Source organism: Atractosteus spatula, chromosome 9 (assembly GCF_055471065.1).
Source record: "Atractosteus spatula isolate fAtrSpa1 chromosome 9, fAtrSpa1.hap1, whole genome shotgun sequence".
Lineage (NCBI taxonomy): Eukaryota > Metazoa > Chordata > Actinopteri > Semionotiformes > Lepisosteidae > Atractosteus > Atractosteus spatula.
Genome location: NC_142714.1, coordinates 49,820,535 through 49,841,864, shown reverse-complemented (window position 1 = coordinate 49,841,864; position 21,330 = coordinate 49,820,535). Strand labels below are relative to the sequence as shown.

The 21,330-nt window shown below is 49.6% G+C and overlaps 1 protein-coding gene across 1 annotated transcript; it reads left to right on the top strand.

The window, feature by feature from the left end:
* The first annotated feature begins 1,572 nt into the window (after positions 1–1,572).
* Positions 1,573–21,330, top strand: hdx (highly divergent homeobox). Its single transcript, XM_088925657.1, has 10 exons — positions 1,573–1,697; positions 5,458–5,604; positions 7,052–8,266; positions 9,309–9,362; positions 11,085–11,231; positions 15,211–15,412; positions 17,740–17,822; positions 18,559–18,651; positions 20,356–20,478; positions 21,004–21,330. The coding sequence occupies exons 2-10, from the start codon at positions 5,458–5,460 to the stop codon at positions 21,142–21,144; spliced, it is 2,205 nt and encodes a 734-aa protein (XP_088781783.1). The 5' UTR covers positions 1,573–1,697; the 3' UTR covers positions 21,145–21,330.

Below are 21,330 nucleotides of genomic sequence, written 5' to 3'. Positions count from 1 at the left end.
GTTGGAAAGGGATATAAATAAAAAGTTATTAACCTTTTTATAAATAAAAAGGATTTAAATCTGTTTCTGCTCATATGCGCTTAAAAATACTGGTAATATTTTTATCACCTCTTCCCTCTCCAGAATCACCCTCTCCAGAATTGATCACCAATTGTTTTTGTTATACCTACCTCATTTTCGAAAAGCGGATTGTGTTTTTCTCGCAGCTACTAGAGATGAGAAAATGTTGGCAGACTCTTTGAACCACCTGTCTTTCTATAGGTCCCTCCCTTGCGCAGGTGGTTCAGTGATAATTGTGTGTCCCACAACTACAAGCACCCAGCTGGCCACAGGGATCTTGGGAGAGCCAAGAGAGTAGCAGTGTAACTGTGCTAAGGAAATAGCTTGGGAATTAGCTTTTAGAAATGAGGTCTAAAACTTATTTAGAAACTACACTGGAAGTATTGCATTGAAAACCGTGAACAGTCAGTAAGATTCAACATCTCGGAAGTGAAACGGAGTCAGTGATGAACAGTTTCACAGCAAAGACACGTCACCACAGAGCAGCAGTGTTTACCAATTTTAGAAACTCATTTTATGTTTGCAAAATGCCTTCAGTTGAAAAACACTGAGCCAGCTCCCACAAGCTCTAAAACATTATTGTGTCAGTCTGTTGTGTGGGAGGGGGCATTATTAATCAATTAAAATATAAATTCCAAAGTTCAATACTTTGATAAAACCCCTGGTACATTAAAATAAAATAATTATTTATTGATCAAGTGATCTAAATATACCAAAATACATAGGAGGTAGGTTAATTATGAACTGTCTGCACACACTGTACATTGGTATAACTTAAATGTTTTACTGGTATCTTTATTTTTATATACCTATAGAACTATTGATGAATGTAAAAAAATAAAATAAATGTAGCCACTGTCGATTTTTCCTTTACTGACTTGTTCTAAAGTCTAATGCATACATGCAAAACCATACATTCTTCTTGATGTGATGTTTTTTTTTGGCTTAGTTTAAGACTATTCTCCCATTTTTTTGGTTATACAGAGGGTAATTATTTTATGCAAACTATACAGGAGATCGGGTGTTACCTATAAAAAGCCCCACTATACGTAAAGGGCTGAAAAAACGATTATTCACTGGTCAGAATTATAAAGGCTTCAGAGACAATGCGTTTCCCATTGATGCAGGATAATCAAATATCGGAGCATTTTCTTAAACCTCACTTCCATCCCCTTCTCCCCCCCAGTAACCTTATGAAACTACCTCACTACATTCACACTGCTATCGGTTTGAGCACATGACGGCCCCCCCCATCATCTTTTATTACACAGAGCTACAGCTTGTTGCGAGTTCATTCCCGCGGTTTGCAGGGGTGGGGGGGTAAAGAGGGATCGGCCTTAATCAGAGGGCTGGGGGTCAGTAACTACAAACAGCCACAAATTGTCTCCCTCGCTCTCCCTCCCTCTGTCTCTCTCCCCGACAAAGTCAATGGTGGGCGGGCTAGCGGCGCTCGGCTTTCAGGCGGCTGCGGCTGTCACAGTCCTGATCTCGGGCCGCCATTGGCTCCTGTCTGCCGCCACGTCACAATCATGATTAGAATTGATGATCGGACGTTTTGATTTCATTGTCTGGCGCAGGGAGTCGGGAAGAAATCTGCTGAATTCGAGCGTTCGCTTGATTTCTCACCAAAAAAAAAGGTATCTGGCAAATTATTTATCTCCTCGCTTTCCGTACTTCTCGGCAGGCGGCCAGGCTGCCCCCTGGGAAAAGCAGGGGGCTCAGACTGCAGCCCAACTTAGGACGGGGAAACCGCAAAAACACATTTAAAGAAAAAGTTTAGTTACATGCAGGCGCATGGCCTCCAGGGCCTTGCGATGTTTTCCTTATCGGCACCTCGCCCGGTTTTTCCATCCACACAGTCTTCGCCTCAGAAGTCGCGGCGCGCCGCTCGCCCTTACCCGGAGCTATAAGTTCGAAAGTTTACCGCACTGGTTTCCTGTGCAAGCTTTCTATTCCGGCGATCAGTTTTGCCCTTGTCGTGAACTGGGTGGATGTGTGTTTTTCTTCATCATCAGCGCTCTTTGTAATGCAATCAATAGCGCGCACAGCGGCCATGCGCACTGAGCCGCTAGATAAAGCCCAGCGAGGGATGACGTAACCCTTTCCTTGCCTGACCGCGGGCAGGAAGAGAGGGGTTGTCTGAGCCTTTTCCGTCATTAATGAATTCGCTGGCATTTATTTTTAAAGTAAACGTTTCCTATTTCGTAAGCTTTGAACTACCGTCTGTGATCGCTAAAGCGCGGTGCTGAGAAATCTACCCAGGCAATGCGATATGTTTTTTTCCCCCGTGAAAGTGGTCTTTTTTGGGGGCGCCTGCGAAACCGCTTCTACCAAATATAGCTTGCTTATTTGACTTTTGACTTGATGCCGTCTATCCATAGCGCCATTAAGTTTCTCAGACACTTAAATGAACTGTTGGTGGTACGGCGCGTTTCGATTCGTGTCTTCGGCGTCACAAAGCATTAATATTACCTCCACTCGTCTCAAAATGCAAGATCCCTTGTTTTTGTGTTTGTTGGCTCAATTCTGAATATTCCTGGCGATCCAAAAGGAATGAACGAACTGCGGTGCTCTCTGTACTCTTCTCCTTGTGATGATTAACTGCTTCTCAGACCCATTTTATCTGAGTTTTAAAATAAGAAAATTGTTATGTCATTAGGTACGGTTTCAGAATAGTTTATTTTCTTCGGTAGAAACACCGGGGATTTGAATAAATATGCATGCCAATTGTATTTAATATGCATCGTTTCCTGTTTTGACGTCAACCTGAATGGATTAATGTGTGTTGAAACTCGGCTTCTTTTTGAGCTTTACACGGGCTTGCGATTACTTACGACTTATTCACAGTTTTTACGACACAGACAGGAGCGGGGTTTTTTTTTTTCTTTTAATTTCCGCCTTCTGAGGTAGTTCCGTCAGCCTGACAGAATGACAGGTGGCGATAACTGATCGCTATAAATAACCGCACTGTCTCGGCCCCGGCGGGTTGATGGCCCCGCTCCCGATGAGGAACCAGAACAAGCCGCAGATGCCGATGTCGTATTCCGGGGGCTCCCTCTCCCTGTCCGGGTGACCGCACACCTGGGTGTCTCGGCTCCAGCCCAGCCTCCACTGACACCTTCGAGCCCTCCGTTGACTTAATGAGAATAAGATGCATGTGAGCTGTCTTACACGGGTGGGAGCTGTTGTTGTTGTCGTTTGTAAGCGAAATAAAACCCCAGACTTGTGACTAGAAACAAAATGTAAATATTCCAGTGAAGCGACTGCTTAGACCCTGGAGGGCGTCAGTGATCTAATAAGGGCAGGAAGGGGTGCCGACAGCAGGTGTGGGGGTCACCACGACCAGGCCGGGACCCCTGTCTTATTCTGACTTTCTCTGTCCTCTCCTTCCTCGGCCTTGTGGTCCCCGAGAGCGCGTTTTCCTTGAGACTCGGCTCCTCACGAGATCAGTCAGCTCGTTATTGGCTGAGTGGCAGCGCTTTACCTTGAATAGCCTTTGCCAGCTCTCCTGGTGCCGGGGAGACCTAGAACAGGGGTTCAGTCTTGATCCTGGCCGCAGGGACCCCCCAAACCTGCTGGTCTGTGTTCCTCCTCAGAGCACTCGGACAGTTGAATCGTGAATCGGCCTGATAATGGGCTTAATGCAAACTCCTGGTTTTCAGTTCCTAAACATGTAAGAGCTTGCCTGTCACTGTTGTTGTTTCTTAACCAAATTCAAATATCCAGCCTTTGAGTACAAACGTGAAAATGTTGTAACCAATTGACATGTTGGTTGAGTTAAGGATTTAAGCAGAGAGCTCAGCTGCACTGAGATCCAGCAGGTGTGGGGGTGCCCCCAGGGCCAGGATTGGGGACCCCAGGCCTCAGAACCGTACAGACACTCACGTCCTCCGGGCCCGTGACTGGACACCCCTGTTCTAAAGCTGTTACCCTTGATCAGGGACACTTAACTCACAGCCCCCCCGGGTGAGGGTGTTGCTACAGCCAGCTCCTAAATTATTGAATTGGTTCTTGGGATCCGTATCGCAATTAAAGAGCCAGGTGCCTTTAAAGAGCTGCACTGAATTGGAGAGGTGTCAGGCTGTGTGGCCCTGGTGCAGCCGTGTGATGTCACGCGGGGTTGCGTGCATGTTAGTATGATACAGGGGTCCCCCAACCGTGGTCCTGGTGACCCCACACTGCTGGGTCCTCTTCCAGCCCAGCTCTGTGTTACACAACCGATCCCTTAACTGACTTTGTCACAGGATCCGGTTGATGCGCTGGTCTGGTTTCAGCCCTCCGGACTCGCTTCTCAACTGCAGCGTTTCGCACATAAAACATAGTCCCAGACTTCTGAGTAGAAAATGAAAGTCGCAAATATTCCGATCGAGCCGCTTGCTGGGCCAGTGGGGGCTTCAGTCAGGGCACTGCTCTCCGCTGGGACGGAGAGCAGCAGGGTGGGGCAGGCCTCTGGTGGAATGTGAATGATATCTGCAGATCACACGAGGTCTCTGTCCCGGTTCTGGAGGGGCTGGTGTGTCTACAGGTCTCCCTTCCCACTGACGGTAGCTCTTGAGCTGCAACCACTTGTTGTTGGTTTAAGGGCACCAGCTGAGCCGAGTCTCCCGGCTCTTCAGCTGCTGCTGCTTTCCAGAGACCCCAGAGCTCCTGCAGATACCCTGGCTCTCCACGCCCAGGATCAGACAGCCTGACGCTTGCAAGCTTTTCAGTCCTCCTTTGGTCTAAGGAGTCAATAACTCAAAAGCCTTTGAACCTTCCAGTAAGTCAAGTACTGATCCTTAATTGCTCAGTTATCCCGGGTGCTGCAGATCGCTGTGTTGATTCAGGATTATCTGCAGCCAAGAGCTGAAACTTTTAATTCATTTAAAAAAAGGTTGCCATGTGACCATTTTTGCAATATATAGTCTTTCCAAATTCTTCATTCTTCTCCTCATTTTAGTTGAGGATTTGTCAGCTGTGTTGCTGTCCTCTGGAAGGATGGACAGCCATTTTCGTTGACATATATGTGCGTTTTCAAGGTCCTTTATAGTGGATTACTTAAACTATTTATTTCACTCAAGGTACAGTTTCCTGTTATTAGTCTTCGGAGGAATTATAGTGTGTAAGTAGTTCACCTGGGTCATGAAAGACCGAACTGGAAGGAAGAGCTGGCAATGTGTAGGAATGTCATCTTGTGCAGATGAGCCGGTAATGGGGAAGGAATGGGAGTGTTTACACTTGAGTTTGTGTTGAAGCTGTAGGTCACCTGCATCCTTCAGCACGGCCCCCTGAAGAGGTATTGTAATAGTGTGTCACACTGCAGAAAGCAAAGGGAAAAAACACCCGTGCAGAGCAGGCCACCCCCAGTTTACTGAGGGAGTTAGGAGGATGCCACACAGACATGTCTTCTCCCTGCAGATGAACTTGCGCTCTGTCTTCACTGCCGAGCAGCAGCGTATCCTGCAGCGTTACTACGACAATGGAATGACCAATCAGAGCAAGAGCTGCTTCCAGCTGATCCTGCAGTGTGCCCAGGAGGCCAAGCTGGACTTCAGTGTGGTTAGGGTAAGACTCCTAATTCACTGCTACCCTCTCACAGGGTGCACTGTAGGGATGCGCGGGCTGACCCACACCCACCCGCAAGTCGGGCGGGCTCGGGTTGAAAAGAAAAAGATTTTAATTCGGGTCGGGCGGGTGCAGGTTCGTTTCTCAGAACCGCGGGCAGGTGCAGGTAAAAAAAAAAGTCGACCCCCGCATCCCTGTTGATCGGTGTAATTTCTAATGGAGCGGGTTCCGACCGGGTTCGGGTCAGTACTTTTATCATTTTAAATCGGGTCAGGTGGGTGCGGGTTCGTTTCTCACAACCGCACATCACTAGTGCACCGCTATGCTGAATGAGAACACTACTGCCTTCTCATTATGTGCACTGTTTGTTATCTGAGCACACTTCTGGACTCTCACTCTGTGCACTGTAGCACTGTCTGAGCACACTCCTGCACTCTCACTGTGTGCACTGTAGCACTGTCTGAGCACACTCCTGCACTCTCACTGTGTGCACTGTAGCACTGTCTGAGCACACTCCTGCACTCTCACTGTGTGCACTGTAGCACTGTCTGAGCACACTCCTGCACTCTCACTGTGTACACTGTAGCACTGTCTGAGCACACTACTGCACTCTCACTGTGTGCACTGTAGCACTGTCTGAGCACACTACAGCACTCTCACTGTGTGCACTGTAGCACTGTCTGAGCACACTACAACACTCTCACTGTGTGCACTGTAGCACTGTCTGAGCACACTACAGCACTCTCACTGTATGCACTGCTGTGCTCTCTGAGCACACTCCTGCACTCTCAGTGTGTGCACTGCTGTGCTGTCTGAGCACACTCCTGCACTCTCAGTGTGTGCACTGCTGTGCTGTCTGAGCACACTACAGCACTCTCACTGTATGCACTGTAGCAACTGTCTGAGCGCACTCCTGCACTCTCACTGTGTGCACTGTAGCAACTGTCTGAGCACACTCCTGCACTCTCACTGTGTGCACTGTAGCACTGTCTGAGCACACTCCTGCACTCTCACTGTGTACACTGTAGCACTGTCTGAGCACACTCCTGCACTCTCACTGTGTCCACTGTAGCAACTGTGAGGTGCAGTCCATACACACTAGAACCAGTATGAGGGTCAGACTCTTCTGTTTCTGTAGTACTTTACTAGAGTTTATATTATTAGGATACAGAAGACCTAGCTGGTGAGACTTAAGTGAGCCTTTAACTAAATGCTGCCTGCAGCCTCAGAGTTTGGTTTGAAGATCCAGCCTTTGAGTTCATAGAAAGAATAAAACTTTCTGGAGACGAGCTCCCCATCGAGTCCTTTTGCTTTGACTGGGCAGTTCTTTCTCAGTGGACATACGGACTGTAGCAGTGACATCTCGGATGAAGGTCAGAGAAACAAAGGGGGTTTGTGGAAATGTGTGCAGACAACTTTTCTCATTCCTGTTGTCTTCTCCCGGCAGACCTGGGTGGGGAACAAACGCCGGAAGCTGACCTCCAAGACGGAGCAGAACGGAGTGGCGCAGGGCCCGCCCAATCACGGCCTGGCGGGAGGGGGCGGGGGCGGGGCCATAGCGGGGGCCGTGCTGGCGGCCGAGATCGCGGCCATGCGCGGCGTGTCGGGCATTCAGCGGGGGGTGCCGCTGGCGCACCTCCTGCCCCCCGCCTCCTCCTCCTCCCCCTCCTCCTCCTCCTCCTCCTCCTCCTCCTCCTCCCCGCCCTGCAGCAGCAGCACCAGCGACGTCATCGTGACGGGGGTCTACACCCTGGCGCAGTCCTCCAGCCGCGTGGAGCTCGCCCAGCACGCCAAGACGGCGCCCAAGCCCCCGCCGCAGACGCACGCGCACACCCCCCTGCGGGGCGCCAGCTCCCCCGTCTACAGCAAGCCTGCCGCGCCGCCCCGGAAGGGCCTGCAGGCGGGCCCCCCCAGCACTGCCTACTGCCAGGTCAAGAGGTCCTTCCCTGGGGCCGGGGGCCCTGGGGCAGAGCCAGCGGGGGCCCCCCGGACTTGGGCCAGGCAGTTCCCTGCGCAGCACCAGCCCTGGGGTGTCCTGAGCGAGCCGCCCCCCCCCGCCCCCTCCTCCGGCCCAGCTCCGCACCCCAGCTTTGCCCCCAGGCCCCGCGGGGCGCAGGCCGGCGTGAGGATCCAGCAGGTGTTCACCCTGGCCCCCAGGGGCGGCGGGGAGCCCCAGCAGAAGCCCGCGGGGCAGCGGGGGGCCGGCTGCAGGACGCGGGTGCCCGACAGCACGAGCTGCTTCTCCATTGCCATGGAAACCGGGGACGCGGACGACGAGTACGCGCGAGAGGAGGAGCTGGCCAGCATGGGGGCGCAGATGCAGATCTGTCCAGCGGGGGGCGGCAGCAGCAGGAGCAGCAGCAGCAGCTCGGAGCCAGGCGCTCTGCGGCAGAGAGACAGTCCCGGGGGGCTGGTGCCGGGGCACAGCGGGGCAGGGGCCGGCGCGGGGAACCCCGCCGCTGTCACCCCTCCTTCCTCGGACTCATCGCCCACAGCCCCGTACCCCGGCAGCAGGGGATACCAGGCCCCATCTACCTCCTCTCACTACCCTCCTGGGCACACCGCCCTCTTCAGCAGCACGGTGCCGCGCGGGGGGTACCCTGGCAAGGGCCATAGCGCAGCGCCCAGCCACGGCTCGCCGCAGAGAGTCGGCAACTACCAGGTGAGTGCGGCCGTCTCCCCGCCCCGTGCCTGTGCCCGGGCGTGTGTGCACGTGCTCAGCATTCAAGGCTGGCTCTCGGCTGGGCCTGATGTGCCGAAACATTGGCCTGGAGCCAGCGGAGAGGCACGGACGGGGTGCGCTTCCACGGGCCAGACGGGCCTCTCTGACGAGCTAGCTGGCCAGGACTCCCTGAGAGCACCGTCTGCTGGGGAGGGCAGTATGAAGCACCTCCGACCTCCTGGGGATGAGTGCAGCAATCACACGGCCAGGCTGGGTGGAGGTAAGGTCTCTCCAGCAGGGCAGAAGGAACGGGGGAAAGACTGCTCTCCTAGTGAATGAGCCGGCTTTTGGAAAGGCCTTGGAATTTCAGACTCGCGGTCTGACAGCAACATGTTAAGCAGCATCATAAATCGCTCACTTCACCTAAGTGTAAAACAGAAGACTAAAAAATGTGATAAAGTCATCTGTTTGCCACCCCACAGTGTGTTGTATGTGTGGGTATGCCTTGTTCCACTTGTGCCACTCACACCAGGGCCACGTTTCAGAGAAGCCATTTAACCCACCAGTATGTTTTGGGACTGTGGGAGGAAGTGGGAACACCTGGAAGAAACTCATGAGACCACGGGGAGAACATGCAAACTCCACACAGACAGCACCCTGGGTCTGGAATTGAATGCCGGACCCCAGCGCTGAGAGGCAGCCGTGCCAGCCAACCACAGCGCCAACATGTCACCTCCATAAGAATCCTGAACACGCCTCTGACAGGGCTTGATCCTCCTGTTCCTCATCTCCCTTGCTGTTATCCAGGGCCTCTCCCGGCCGAGCTGCAGTCGGGGGGGTAGTTGGCACTGCAGCTCTGTCTGTGTGGGGTGCAGAGGGCGCCGAGCCAGGCTTTAGCTGGTGCCACTGTGGCAGGAAGTGGTTTCGACTGCCCACGGCCTGTTCTGTGTGTGAATATGTCTCCTGCGCGCCCCCCCCCCACCCCCCCCCAGAGCTGGTGGTGTGAAGTCTTACGCCTCTCTCCTCTCCGTGTTGGTTGCAGGTATCGGGCAATCTAACCGTTCCCTGGATCACGAGCAACTCTCGGAAGAGGACAGTAAGTGCCAACAGTGCCCGTCACCCCACGCCCCCCTTCGCCTTGTTGGCAGTGTGCTCTAGTGCGCGGGAGATCTCTCTCGTGGCCGAACCGTTCTGCATTTTAAACCTAAAGCGAATAGCATCACGTTTGCTCATTTTCTTCGTGGCTGTGGTTGCCTGTGGTGTGAGGTTGCTTTACGAGCCTTGCAGGCTTGTGCGAAGTGCAGTTGCGATGCTGTGCAATTATACAACTCCGCACTGTAGAAATTGGAGAAGTGAGGGTCAGGAAGTAAAGGATAAAATCAACAGTCAACAAGATTCTGCAGAAGCACAGCCTGGAGAGGAAACGCCCTGCCGACTGTATCCAGGTGGTAAGGGTACAGTTTTCTTTCAGCCTGAATGCACTAATCTGGACTTGGCTCTGTACCTAGGCAATTAACCCCTACTTGTCACTTGAGTACTGGCAGCATTTAAAAGTGCTTTCCCCACCCCATAGTGCACCCCAAAATTCGCTCTAAATTTTCAGTTCCCCCCCTTAGTGCCACTCAGGACCGGGCTGTTGTTGTGGCTGTGGTTAAGAGCGCAGTGGGATGACTTTGAGTGTGGATCACAGCGTGATGTAGTTAATATCATTACTGCTGTCCAGAACCGTGCTGATGGTGATGATGGTAACAGCAATCTGTGTGCTTGATTGTCCTTGTGGCTGGGAATGTGTGTGTGTGTGGGGGGGGGGGGTGGTAAAGCTGACGTTAGGCTTTGAGGTTAGTTGGTGATTTTGTGCCATGTTTCTGATTCTTTAGTGAGCACAATGTACTGTACTGTAATGGACTATATCCAGGTTGTAATGTAAAAGGGTTTCCTTTGAGCCGGGGTGCACTAACCTTGACTCGACTCTGAACTTGAACACAATGACTTTATTAATCAATAAGGGATATTGATTGATTGATTGATTGATTGATTGACTGATTGAGAACTTGGCTGAATTGGGAGGGTGGTACAAGGCCCTCCATGAGGAAGAGCTGTGTCCCGCAGGGGTAGGACTCTGATTAGGGTTGGACCGGAGTGGATCGAAGTGGTGGGCGCGAGCTGTCTGTGGGGGCTGGGAGGGTATTGATCTGCAGCTCGGCCGCATGAATGAGGAGTTTGCCAGACCAGTGGGGCCCCAGGGGGGCTTTCATATGCCGTGCTGAAGGGGCGGGGCTGGAGGGTGGCAGCAGGTGTAGCTTTGATCCCGGCCTGGAGCGAGGGTGGTGTGGGATCTGTGCGCGAGAATGTCAGACACGCTCGGGTCCAACAGAGCAGCACAGCCCCCCGCTGCGTGACTGTGAGAAGCTCTCTGGGGGGGTAGGGGGTCTGCACATCAAAACGATGAACAGAAAATCTTTCTCAGGCAGTAAAGGCTCTCTTTCATCCTAGTACTTTCATCCATTATAGGTTTTACAAGCTGCACACTGTGGTGTGTGCGTGCTGCCAATTGGTGTGAGGTGGTTTTTGTTATCATGTATAATTTTGGAAGGAAAACAGAGGTCCAGTTATAAAATCATCAACAACTATAGAGATTCCTCTGCTGTCCATGAATGACTTCTACGTAATGATTTTTACAAGAGCCTGCAGTTTGTAGAATTTGAAATACGTCAAACTGCTTTGCAATGGGAACCTTATGTTCATCCCTTTGGTTTTGGAAGATGCTGTGTTTAGTTTAGATGCCCCAGGTGAGAGCGGCTCTGTCTGTTCCTTGCAGCTGCAGGACCGGACTCAGTTCAGCGACAGGGACCTGGCCACACTGAAGAAGTTCTGGGACAATGGGATGACCAGCCTGGGCTCTATCTGCAGGGAGAAGATCACAGCTGTGGCTGCAGAGCTCAGTGTGGACTGCGAAATCATTAAGGTAAGAGGACAGAGCAGAGAGAAAAGTAGGAACAAGATCAGGCAGAGGAGTCAAAGATCAGGGAGAGAAGACGGGGACAGGAGAGAGGGAGCGGGGAGAGGAGACAGAGATCAGGGAGAGGAGACAGAGATCAGGGAGAGGAGAGAGGGAGTGGGGAGGGGAGACAGATCAGGGAGAGGAGACAGTGAGCAGTTAGAGAAGTCCTGAACTGGAGTAGAGAGAGGGAGCAGGAAGGAGCAGGGCGAGGAGAGAGGGATCAGCAGGGTGAGGAGAGAGGGATCAGGAGAGGACACGAAGGAGTATGGAAACATCTAGATGCTGGAAGTATACTTAAAAGGCCTCTTGAAACTGACCGCCCTCGTGTTTTTGGAGTCTGGGTTATAGCTACAGCAGCTTTGATTAAAATAACAGGATGTTTGGAAATCTGGAGAGACGGAGCGCACTTCTCTGGGGAAGAGGAACCCAGAAATAGATGCAGTACTGCTGTACAACAGAGAGAAACCTCAGGAGCAGCTTCATATATCTATATAAATAGTGCTGGGGGTCAATGCGGTATTGATTTGTAACACAGCACAGAAAATGGGATTCGCACAGGTGGAGGCTCATCAGTGAATGAGGCCGATGGCCTTGTGAGAGGGGGGGTGGCTGAGGGAGGCTTTACATAAGGTGACCTTGTTCACTTTTAATGTAAGGAAGAGAGGAAAAAAAGGCAGCCGTGGTTGAAATTACTAACCAGTAAAATAAAGTACAGTCTTTCAAAGAAGACTGGGCATAAAGAAATATGTACACCTGGCCCTGATCTATTACAAGGGCTGAAATAGAAGAAATGCAATTAAAAGGATATAGGAACTGTTACAAAAATAAAAGGAGGCCATCAGGCCCATTGAGCCTGTTTGGCAGTTAGGTCATTATTGAGCTCATCCAGTCATTTCTTGAAAGAAGTTAGGGTATCTTCTTTGATAGCATGGCAGGGTAGCTTGTTCCATACTCCCACCGCCCTTGGTGCAAAGAAGCGTTTCCTATTCTCAGTTTTAACTGCACTTTCTTGTGCAGTAGTTTGCATGCGTGTTCTATGGTTACAAAAAACTCATTTAAAATCAGATGTAATATGAGATGAAACTCATTAGCTTTTGCAAATGTACACAGTGCATGAAGCAGCAGAGAAAGTCCAGTGAAGTGGCATGCAGTCTGAACAGTGTCAACTGAGATGAAATAGCATCAATACATATACCACACAGCAGGCTTGTGCCAGGAGAACTCTCATGCCCCTGGTATAAAAGCCTTCTCTTATGTCAAACTTTGCGTGGTGATTGAGATTAAGGTGCCAATCAGCAGGTCATGTTTGTGTCTGCTCCACATTGTGCATGGGATTTTTTTGCAGCTGTGTTATCTCTAGATCAAGGCTGACTGTACTAATTTGACAGAGCTTGGCTAAATGGGCTTAATATCTCCCCCAGTACACTGTCTTCCATGGGTCTTTGCCTTGACTTTAAAAGACTGTTCTATTTTCCTACAAATGTCAATTAAAATATGTGCAAAGTATGTCCTTTATGCTGTATATACTTAATGTCACAATGCTACAGATTTCAGGGTCTGTTAAATGTAACATTTTTCTTTTTTTTTCCAAGCACAAGTTTCTGGATAGTTTTCTGAATTCCAGAGGGCTTGGGCAGGCAAGTATGGATCTTGACCAGATCCATGCTTTATTGATGGTGAACATGATAATCCTTCAGACAAACACAGTTTATCTGATTTCCCATTACAAGGTTTGCTACTAAAACATATACTAAGGGGGGGGGGAGAGATTTTATCCTCATTGTCATCCAAGTACTTCCTTCCTTGAGGAAGATACAATCTGCCTGAAAACAAGGCCAGCGATCCTGGCCCTCTGATTTATTTGGAGAGAGCTCTTGTATGGAGCACAACACATGCCTGCCATTTCCTGTGCAGAAGAAAAAAAACCAGCCCAGCACATTACATTAATTAAGAAGGCTCCCCCTGGTGTTCATGTTGGGCTGTTGCACGCTCAGCCTCATCTTAGCACTGGCCACAGAGGCCAAGAGAAGCTGATAGAGTTGTTACTTCGGATTTTGTAAATGTGCAGCGACTGGGGTTTGGTTACACCTTCTTGGCAGTGACACACCTGCTAAGTGGCCCTTGAATTCCTTCATCCTGGAATGTGCACAGGATGGAGAACGGTGCAGGCACCTATTAATCTGTGGGAGTAAACACTGAAGGAGTCTTTCTGGGTGTCTGAAAGCTTGTGCAGGTGGGGCAGCTGAGTACTGTGTGAGAAAACTGACACACAGGAGGGGCTGTTCCCCAGGGCAGGAAGGTGAACTCTTTAGGGAACAATCAATTCCATCCTGCGAAATTCTTAAGAGAGAGCATGGTTATAAGGCAGGCAAGAATCAAATTCATCACAAAATAATAAAAAACAAATTCAATCTGTAGCTAAGAACTTTGTTACTGAACACGGGGGGTTTTGTGTGAGAACACAGTGCTGGAACACTGTTCATGGTTTCTGTAGACAGAAATAGGGAGCTCATTTTCATCTGTGTTGTGTTTACCTGTGTAAGCGGTGCTTTGCTGAATACATATATTTCTGAATAGTTTCCTTTAGAAATGAATATCTTTGGTTTCAGAATATGTCCTTTTCATGGTCAATGTATGTCAGGCCAGAGAAGACTGTGGTTTTCCACTATGAGATATTACAGTATTATAATCGATTTGTTTGAAGTGCCCAGTGACTTCAAGGTGTGTTTCACCTCAGTCCTGATTTTAAAAGCCCTGATTGGGAATCTGGGGGTAGAGCACTTTACTCATCAAGGATTTGTGTCATTTTTAGCAGAGGGGCATAGTTTAGAATTTTGTCTTTTTTTTTTCTTGCATGAATAAAGAGGTTGACTGTCTACTGCATTGCAGCTGCCAGACCACATGTTTTATTGGCAGTGTGTCTCCCAGCGTTGGGCCATCTGTCTGTCTGTGTTGGGGTTTCCAAGCCCTTTAATGAAACTGGGTGGAAGTGAACTATGTACTTTTCAATGGGTGATTGAGAGAAGACACACTCCCCAACACCTAATTGTGCAGTTTACAAATGCACCCCTCTTTCATCACAATCCATTGGTCAAAAACAAAAATGGAAAGGAGTCTCTGTACTTGAGTATATGTGCTGTATGTTGCACGAATGTCATTCCCCAGAGTGTCAATTCATTAGATGGGCACTTTTCCCCATCTCCGCCTGCAGGAAACATCTGGCTTCGGCCTCAGTCCGGCAGGGTGGGAATGCTCCTGAATAATCACGCAGTCCGTGACCTAAGCCGAGAAGCTGAAGTCCTTAGACCTGCCACTGGGAATGGCTCTGGCGTCTGTATTATACAGACACAGATTGCTGAAATCAAACAAGAACAAAATCGTTTACCACCACGAGGAGGGTTTTGTCAAATCAAGCCATTCCGCCCGTTTTAGGACAATTTCAATAAAAGTGCAAAGCCTTGAAGCCTTTATAACGTGGTAAGCATTAGCTCAGTTCTCCTGGTTAAGCACTTAATTGCTGTAATTGCACTTCTGGGCAGGTGATGTGACTTACCTTGAAAGTGCAGCTCAGAAAGCAGGCTGCTGTCGCAATCATCTAGATAATGTGCACCCTCCTCTGAGCTCCAGAATAATCAATAAATTAATCCAGGCACCCCGCTGGCTTGCGCTGTTTAACATAATCAGATTTGGAAGCCACATACTAGTGTCTCATACATTTTGATAGCTGTCATTAGGTTTCTCGCAGGTTTAGCATTGAGTGTGCTTAGAAGAAGCCCCTGCTGGGTCACTTCAATAGAGTGTGCTGAATGAGCTGGCATTAGCTGAAGTGCACTTTTACATTCTTCTTTTTCCTCTCCTCCTGGCCGCCCCGTGACGAGAGCGCGGACTCTGCTGCTCGCACTGACCGACTGCCCGGGCTGTTCTCTCTCTGCTGCCATTGCAGACTTGGATTGGCAACCGCCGCAGGAAGTACCGCCTCATGGGGATAGAGATCCCGCCCCCAAAGGGCGGGCCGGCCGACTTCACCGACCAACCAGAGCCCGGGTCGCCGGGAGGGCGGACCCCTGGTGGAGAGACAGCCAAGACCCCCGAGCTGGCTGAGGACAGTGACCACAATGACGAGGTGTCCATCTGTCTGTCCGAGGGTGAGACTGCTCTGCCTTCCTCCGCTACGACACTCAGTCTTTCAGCTCTCTCAACCGAGCCGATCGTTCCTGTAGTGAGAGACCCAGCACTGCAGCCTGACCTTGAGCAGTGGTCATGGAAACATAAGTTCCCAACCCCAGCCCTAGTTCTGGGGTACCGCTGTGTCTGCTGGATTTTGCTGTGAATGAGTTCTGAATCCCAGGCTAATGGATTTCAGTTTCCCACCTGGGGCAGCATTTTAAATTGGTGTTCAGCCCTTAAAGCTCTGGCTGCTGTTTGTAATTGGAATCAGGCCAGTTCCTCATTGAGGTGATTCAGGTGTGCTGCCTGAAATAATAATAAGTAAAATAAACTGTCCTTCCCACCTGTGCCTGTCCATTATAAACCGTTCGCCTGTTAATGGCTGTTTAGTCGGAAATAAGGGTAATCCGGTTAAGGAGAGACTGGGTAATGACTTGTATGATGAAGTTGTGTGGAAACACTAAAGCAGGAGCCTAAACAAGACAGCAGATCAATTCTAAGCATCGCTTAGCGCTGGTGATTTAGAGCTCAGCTGGGACAGCAGCGACACAGTGTTCCTCCAGGACCAGGAATGGGAACCATTGATTTAGACCAGATGAGTCTAAATCAGTCAAGCCGTTAAGAGCCCAGGCGCACCGAGAACTGAAAACTGTCGTTGCTTTCCAGGCGTGAGAAATGTTGGTCCAGATGTACTGCTCAAATGTACCTCTTGACCCATCTGGCATTTGTTCAGCAGCAACCAATTAGGCAAAAACGCAAAATGTATTTTAACAAAAGCAATTAAAAGAAAGAAAGACCATTGCTAGCCAGAGCTGTATTTCAGTCAGGGGCCTGGTCCTATTCCCCCAGTCTCCTGATCATACTGGACAGGCTCTCAGCCTTGAGTCCAGAGAGCCCTAAACCTTTCTATGGTTTCTATGGCCTTCTCATCTGCTTAGAAAATCTTTCAGAAATGTACATTTTCAGCTGGTTTACAAACTTCATTTGTTCACTACAGTCAAGTGGGCCCAGGTTCTGAACAGAATAATTGTGTGATCATTTTAATGATATCTGAATTACTTTTATTGGACACATCACCTGCCGTAGGCTTGATAACAGAATTGCTGCAAGGCTTTGCGTTAAATGTTTTAGAAATGAATGATCTAAGCGTTCCTCCTCTCCCAGACCAGGGCTGGCCATCCAGGGTTTACTGTGTATTCCGCTGGGGTATGGAGAAAGGAGCTGGACTTGGGTGAGCTCTGCCTCGCCTCTCTATTGGTCGAGAAACAGACCATTGATGAAATCTTGTCCATGAATCCTGAACTCCTGTCTCCCAGGCCTGTTTTGAGTAATACAGACTTCCTGGGACAATTTACTAAAATCAACACTTACACATCACATCCTTAGCCAAAGTCTAGCGGGAGAAAAAATAACTGTTGGTTCCATTATGCACTGCAGAGGATTTCTGATTAATTAAGCTTTCGAAAGCTCAAAGGAACAATGGTCTACGTTCATCACACATCTCTTCTGCAGGGAGCAGTTGGCGCTGTCTTTTACTTGCTCGTTGCTTTTTATCTGGCTAATTAATATTCCTCTAAAAACAATGACAGCAGACAAAGATGTCCCTATTGTTTCCACTACCGCTGCTCGACCGGTTAAATTAAGCTGTTAAGTTGGAAAAAATGCAACTGTTATGGAATTAAAAAGCACAGTGGATCTGGAGATCCAGGTCTGTGCTGGAGTCTCATACCGCTGTGTCCATGGAGCAAGAGAGCAGGAGATGGAGGGAGAGGTGTCAGAGAGAGTTAGTGGGAGAGGGAGGGAGAGGAAGAGGGAGCCAGTGGGATAGGATGGGAGAGGGAGAGGAAGAGGGAGACAGTGGGAGAGGGAGGGAGAGGAAGAGGGAGAGGGAGAGGGAGAGGAAGAGGGAGCCAGTGGGATAGGATGGGAGAGGGAGGGAGAGGAAGAGGGAGAGGGAGAGGGAGAGGGAGAGGAAGAGGGAGCCAGTGGGATAGGATGGGAGAGGGAGGGAGAGGAAGAGGGAGAGGGAGAGGGAGAGGAAGAGGGAGCCAGTGGGATAGGATGGGAGAGGAAGAGGGAGACAGTGGGAGGGAGAGGGAGAGGGAGGGAGAGGAAGAGGGAGACAGTGGGAAAGGGAGGGAGTCAGTGGGAGAGGGAGGGTGCATTTCTATAGAAGCATATTGATCTAGTGCGTCTAGCTTCTTCCTGTAGGTGTAAATCAAATGACCACATGTTTCAGGCCCTCACTGGTCTCCTCACACTGGGTGTCTTTGTGGGTGACCAGATGGCTTCTCTGTTGCTCTAGATGGGGTGAGTGACACCTACCAGCGAGAGGAAGGGGAGGACATGGATGGAGAGACAAACAGCACGGCTCTGACTGACAACGTGGTACGGCTCTCCCGCTGTCCTGTATTCTGCCGAGACCCCACACTGTTGAGGAGCTCAGACTCTGGGAGCTAGCAGTCCACTCCCTTGAAAGATATCAGTTTGACAGAACTGATGGCTGGGTAGATTGCCACGTCACCAGAGGAAGAGCCTGAGTCACAGGGCATGGCCCTGGACTGGTCATGGCGTTGCTGGTTGAGTCAGGATGGGTTTGACCCATGAAACAGTGGAATCCAATGATAGTAGTGGTGCCAGGGACTGCAGTGGTAGAAAACTGCAGAGCAGGACAACACGCACTGAAAACAAGGAAAACTGGTTTGCAAGCACAACATTTCACAGTTGCCAACGATGGCTTTTCTGTCCACTCACCTGCCAGTGCTATTTGCTGCCTTATCTCCTCACATCCCTTTCACATCTTATTGTCCAGTTTCACCTGCTGTCAGTGGCTGCAGTAAACCACCTGGAATGGGTGTCCCTTTCTGTTTAGAGCGCTGATCAGCCATCACCTGTCTCTCACAGACTTTCCCAGTTCTATAGAACAGGACCAGGCAGAATGTTTCTTGACAGCTACCTCTCAATGAGCTCCTCTCGCCCCACTCTCCAGCCTGTCCAGTGAAACAGATCCAGCTGTGTGTGTGAGGACGTGTGCAGGTCCTGCGTGTCAAGTGTGAGTGTGCCGTCCACTGGCCACGCTCCACCCTCCGCTCGGTGCTCTTTTAATCACTTTGTTTTTCAACAGAAAATAGAAATAATAGACGACGAGGAGGAAGAGGAGGATGAAGACGCGAGTGGCTCAGACGTGGAGCAGATGCAGACTCTTCTGGACTACAAGGTGCGGTACTGCTGGACAAGGGCGGGCCGCCCAAGTGGTCTCGTTGCATTGCAAGTTCTCTTTCCAGTCCGTCCTCAATCAGTCAACCGATCTTTAGCAGGAGGTTAATTAAAGATCAACTAACAATAACAGAGGTGTCTTAACCTAGTCTCAGAAGACCAGTGTTTCTATGAAACATGGGTGCCTTCAGAACTAGAAGGAGTTGTTCATTCGGCCCACTCAAACCAACAATAGGCTGATCTGTGTTGTTAGAAGCCAGAGTTTCTTCTGGATTGAAAATCTACAGACACACCAAGCCCCTGTGACCAGGACTGGTTGCTGGAAGGGTGTCATGTGCTGTTCTGCGGATGGATTCATGGCCGTCTTCAGTCTCTCACAGAGCTACCCCAGTTATAACATGAGACTGTGCCTCTGCGCAGAGCTGCCTCTTAATGAGCGCGTCAAGCCCGTTGAGATCTAATTTAGTCTCCAGCTTGTACAGTGTAGAAATGCGTCCAGCTGCGTTTGACCTGAAACTGCATTAAAGACAAACACGGAGAAGTTGGATTAGTGCATTTAAAAACCAACAAAGTGTGGAGCAGCATTAACAGTCAGTCGTATGGCAGGGTCTGCATAATGCACTGTTGTCCCGGAGGCTGGAAGCAAGTCTTTCTCAGATGCTTTGGAACCATTTTGAGAAAGACAGCAGACAGCAGTGTTATTACTGTTTCTTCAAGTGAGGAGCATGAAACAATTCTATTTATGCTTTCTAACTGCAAATGCAAAGGCTCACTTCTGCTGTTTTATGGATGCCTCTTTAAGTATGGTATTGGAAATTATTATTGTTGTTGTTGTTATTATTATTATAATAATAATATATTTGTTTTACCTCATATGTTGCCCAAACCACTTACCCCCCATCTTGAGCCTGAAGAACTCCAATCCTTAACATTTCACATCCTAAGGAAAACGATACAAGTTCAAAAAGAAAAGAGGAGACCTTTTAACTGCTTGTTCGGCCACCAGTAGCTCATTCATGTCGGAATTTCGTGCATTTGTCTCCTAGAATTGCTCACAGGGAATCTTATACCAGCATGGCTGGAGAGCTTGATCCCAGCACCCACAACCCTTTTTGTGCAAGGAGGTGTCCCCTGCATTCAGTTCCTGCTGTACATAATGTCCACTTGTGTCCATGGGCTCTTGTTTAAGTCAGCGGCCTACGATGACATGACTCTTCATACAGTAAGCCAGTAAGAGACCTGGAACTGGATCAGGCTGAAAGCTGGAGGCCTGTGGCTCTGCAGCACCAGAGCTGGTGACCTGATCTGGCCACAGTGCTGGACAGTGACGTGGCCAGCTGGCCTAGACACCGTCCACTGCAGTGGGAGATTTTCAGTCCGCTCCACTCAGTGTCGGGACTTCGATTCGGGGGTTTTTAATCACCGAGTTGCATAGGTTAATTGATAACAGCTTTTAGTGTGATGTTCTTGTTCTGGCTATTTATATGTATGAAGTTCCAAAATAAACGCATGAATACGGGATTGGTACCCAGTGAGATGGGATCAGGGCAGGAATGGTGTGATGTGCCCCACTTCCTGTGTTTTGGGGAACCAGTTCTCACCAATAGTTTCTGCATCCTTGTTCAGGTGCTCACGCTGGCAAAAAAACAAAAAGTCCGGTCATTCAACACGGGTAGATGCTAAGACGTTCCCCTTTCATTTTCAGCACGAAGAGGTCAGATTCTTGGAGAACGAGCTAGAGAACCAAAAACAAAAATATTACGAGCTACAAAACTTCACCCGGAATCTGCTGGTCGCTGTGAAGAGCAACAACACAGAGAAACAGCAGGTAAGGAAGAGGGGCTGGAAGGGCTCTGTTCAAGAAACCCTTTCCATGCCGGTAAGTTGATAAGATGATCAAAAGCCTTTACAGTTGCCTGTAGGGGTTCCAAAACTAGCCTGAATGATTTTCATGTCATTTTCCAGGTTTCCTGCACTGTTTTTTTTTATTAGAGGGTAAAACGGGCAAGAATGTTTCATATTTGTTAGACAAGGAGGGGTGGCTGGGGACACTCATTACAACCTTGGCCTTTTGGGGAGAATAGCCAAATACAGACGTAGAAGACAAGGAGACGACGGTATTGAGTGTCTTTCTCCTCTAGTGCTGTTTTCATCGTGCATCTGTATGATGGGCATCACCGAGAAGACAGAGTTTGAAACGTGCATCACCAGTTCCAATAAAAGAAAGAAGACCCCCATTACAGGGCCGTTGGACCCATTTCAGTTTTCTGACAGACTGTAGGCTCTTTTCTAAATAGAGCAATGAAGTGGAAAGCGTTATTTCAACTCTGCCGTGTCTGTCTCTTCCCTGCAGGAACTGTTATCCAAATTACCTCAAGAAATAGAAGAAGACCTGGAGCTGGATCCGGGGCCGGAGGAGTCCAGCGGGTCTATGCTCATGATCCAGGGCTATTCCTCTGTATCAGAGGAGAAGGTGGATCCGGGCCCGTTGTGACTCCTCCCCCTCCTCACGCCCTGTCCCTCACCGTGCCTGCTGGCTGACACATCTGACTGTGCTGGGAGCCCTTCCCTGCTGCGTATCACTCTGCCTTGTTAAGCAGGGAAGGCGCCGGCTTCGTTATTGAGTTTTGATGGTTATATTTTATTCTGCAAAAATAAACCGATGAAGGAAAAACACGAA

Coding starts and splice junctions, on each gene's coding strand:
- hdx (XM_088925657.1), top strand. CDS start 5,458: ATGAACTTGCGCTCTGTCTTCACTGCCGAGCAGCAGCGTATCCTGCAG. Junction 9,363..11,084: donor GCAACTCTCGGAAGAGGACA/GTAAGTGCCAAC, acceptor TGTTCCTTGCAG/CTGCAGGACCGGACTCAGTT. Junction 20,479..21,003: donor ACAACACAGAGAAACAGCAG/GTAAGGAAGAGG, acceptor TCTTCCCTGCAG/GAACTGTTATCCAAATTACC.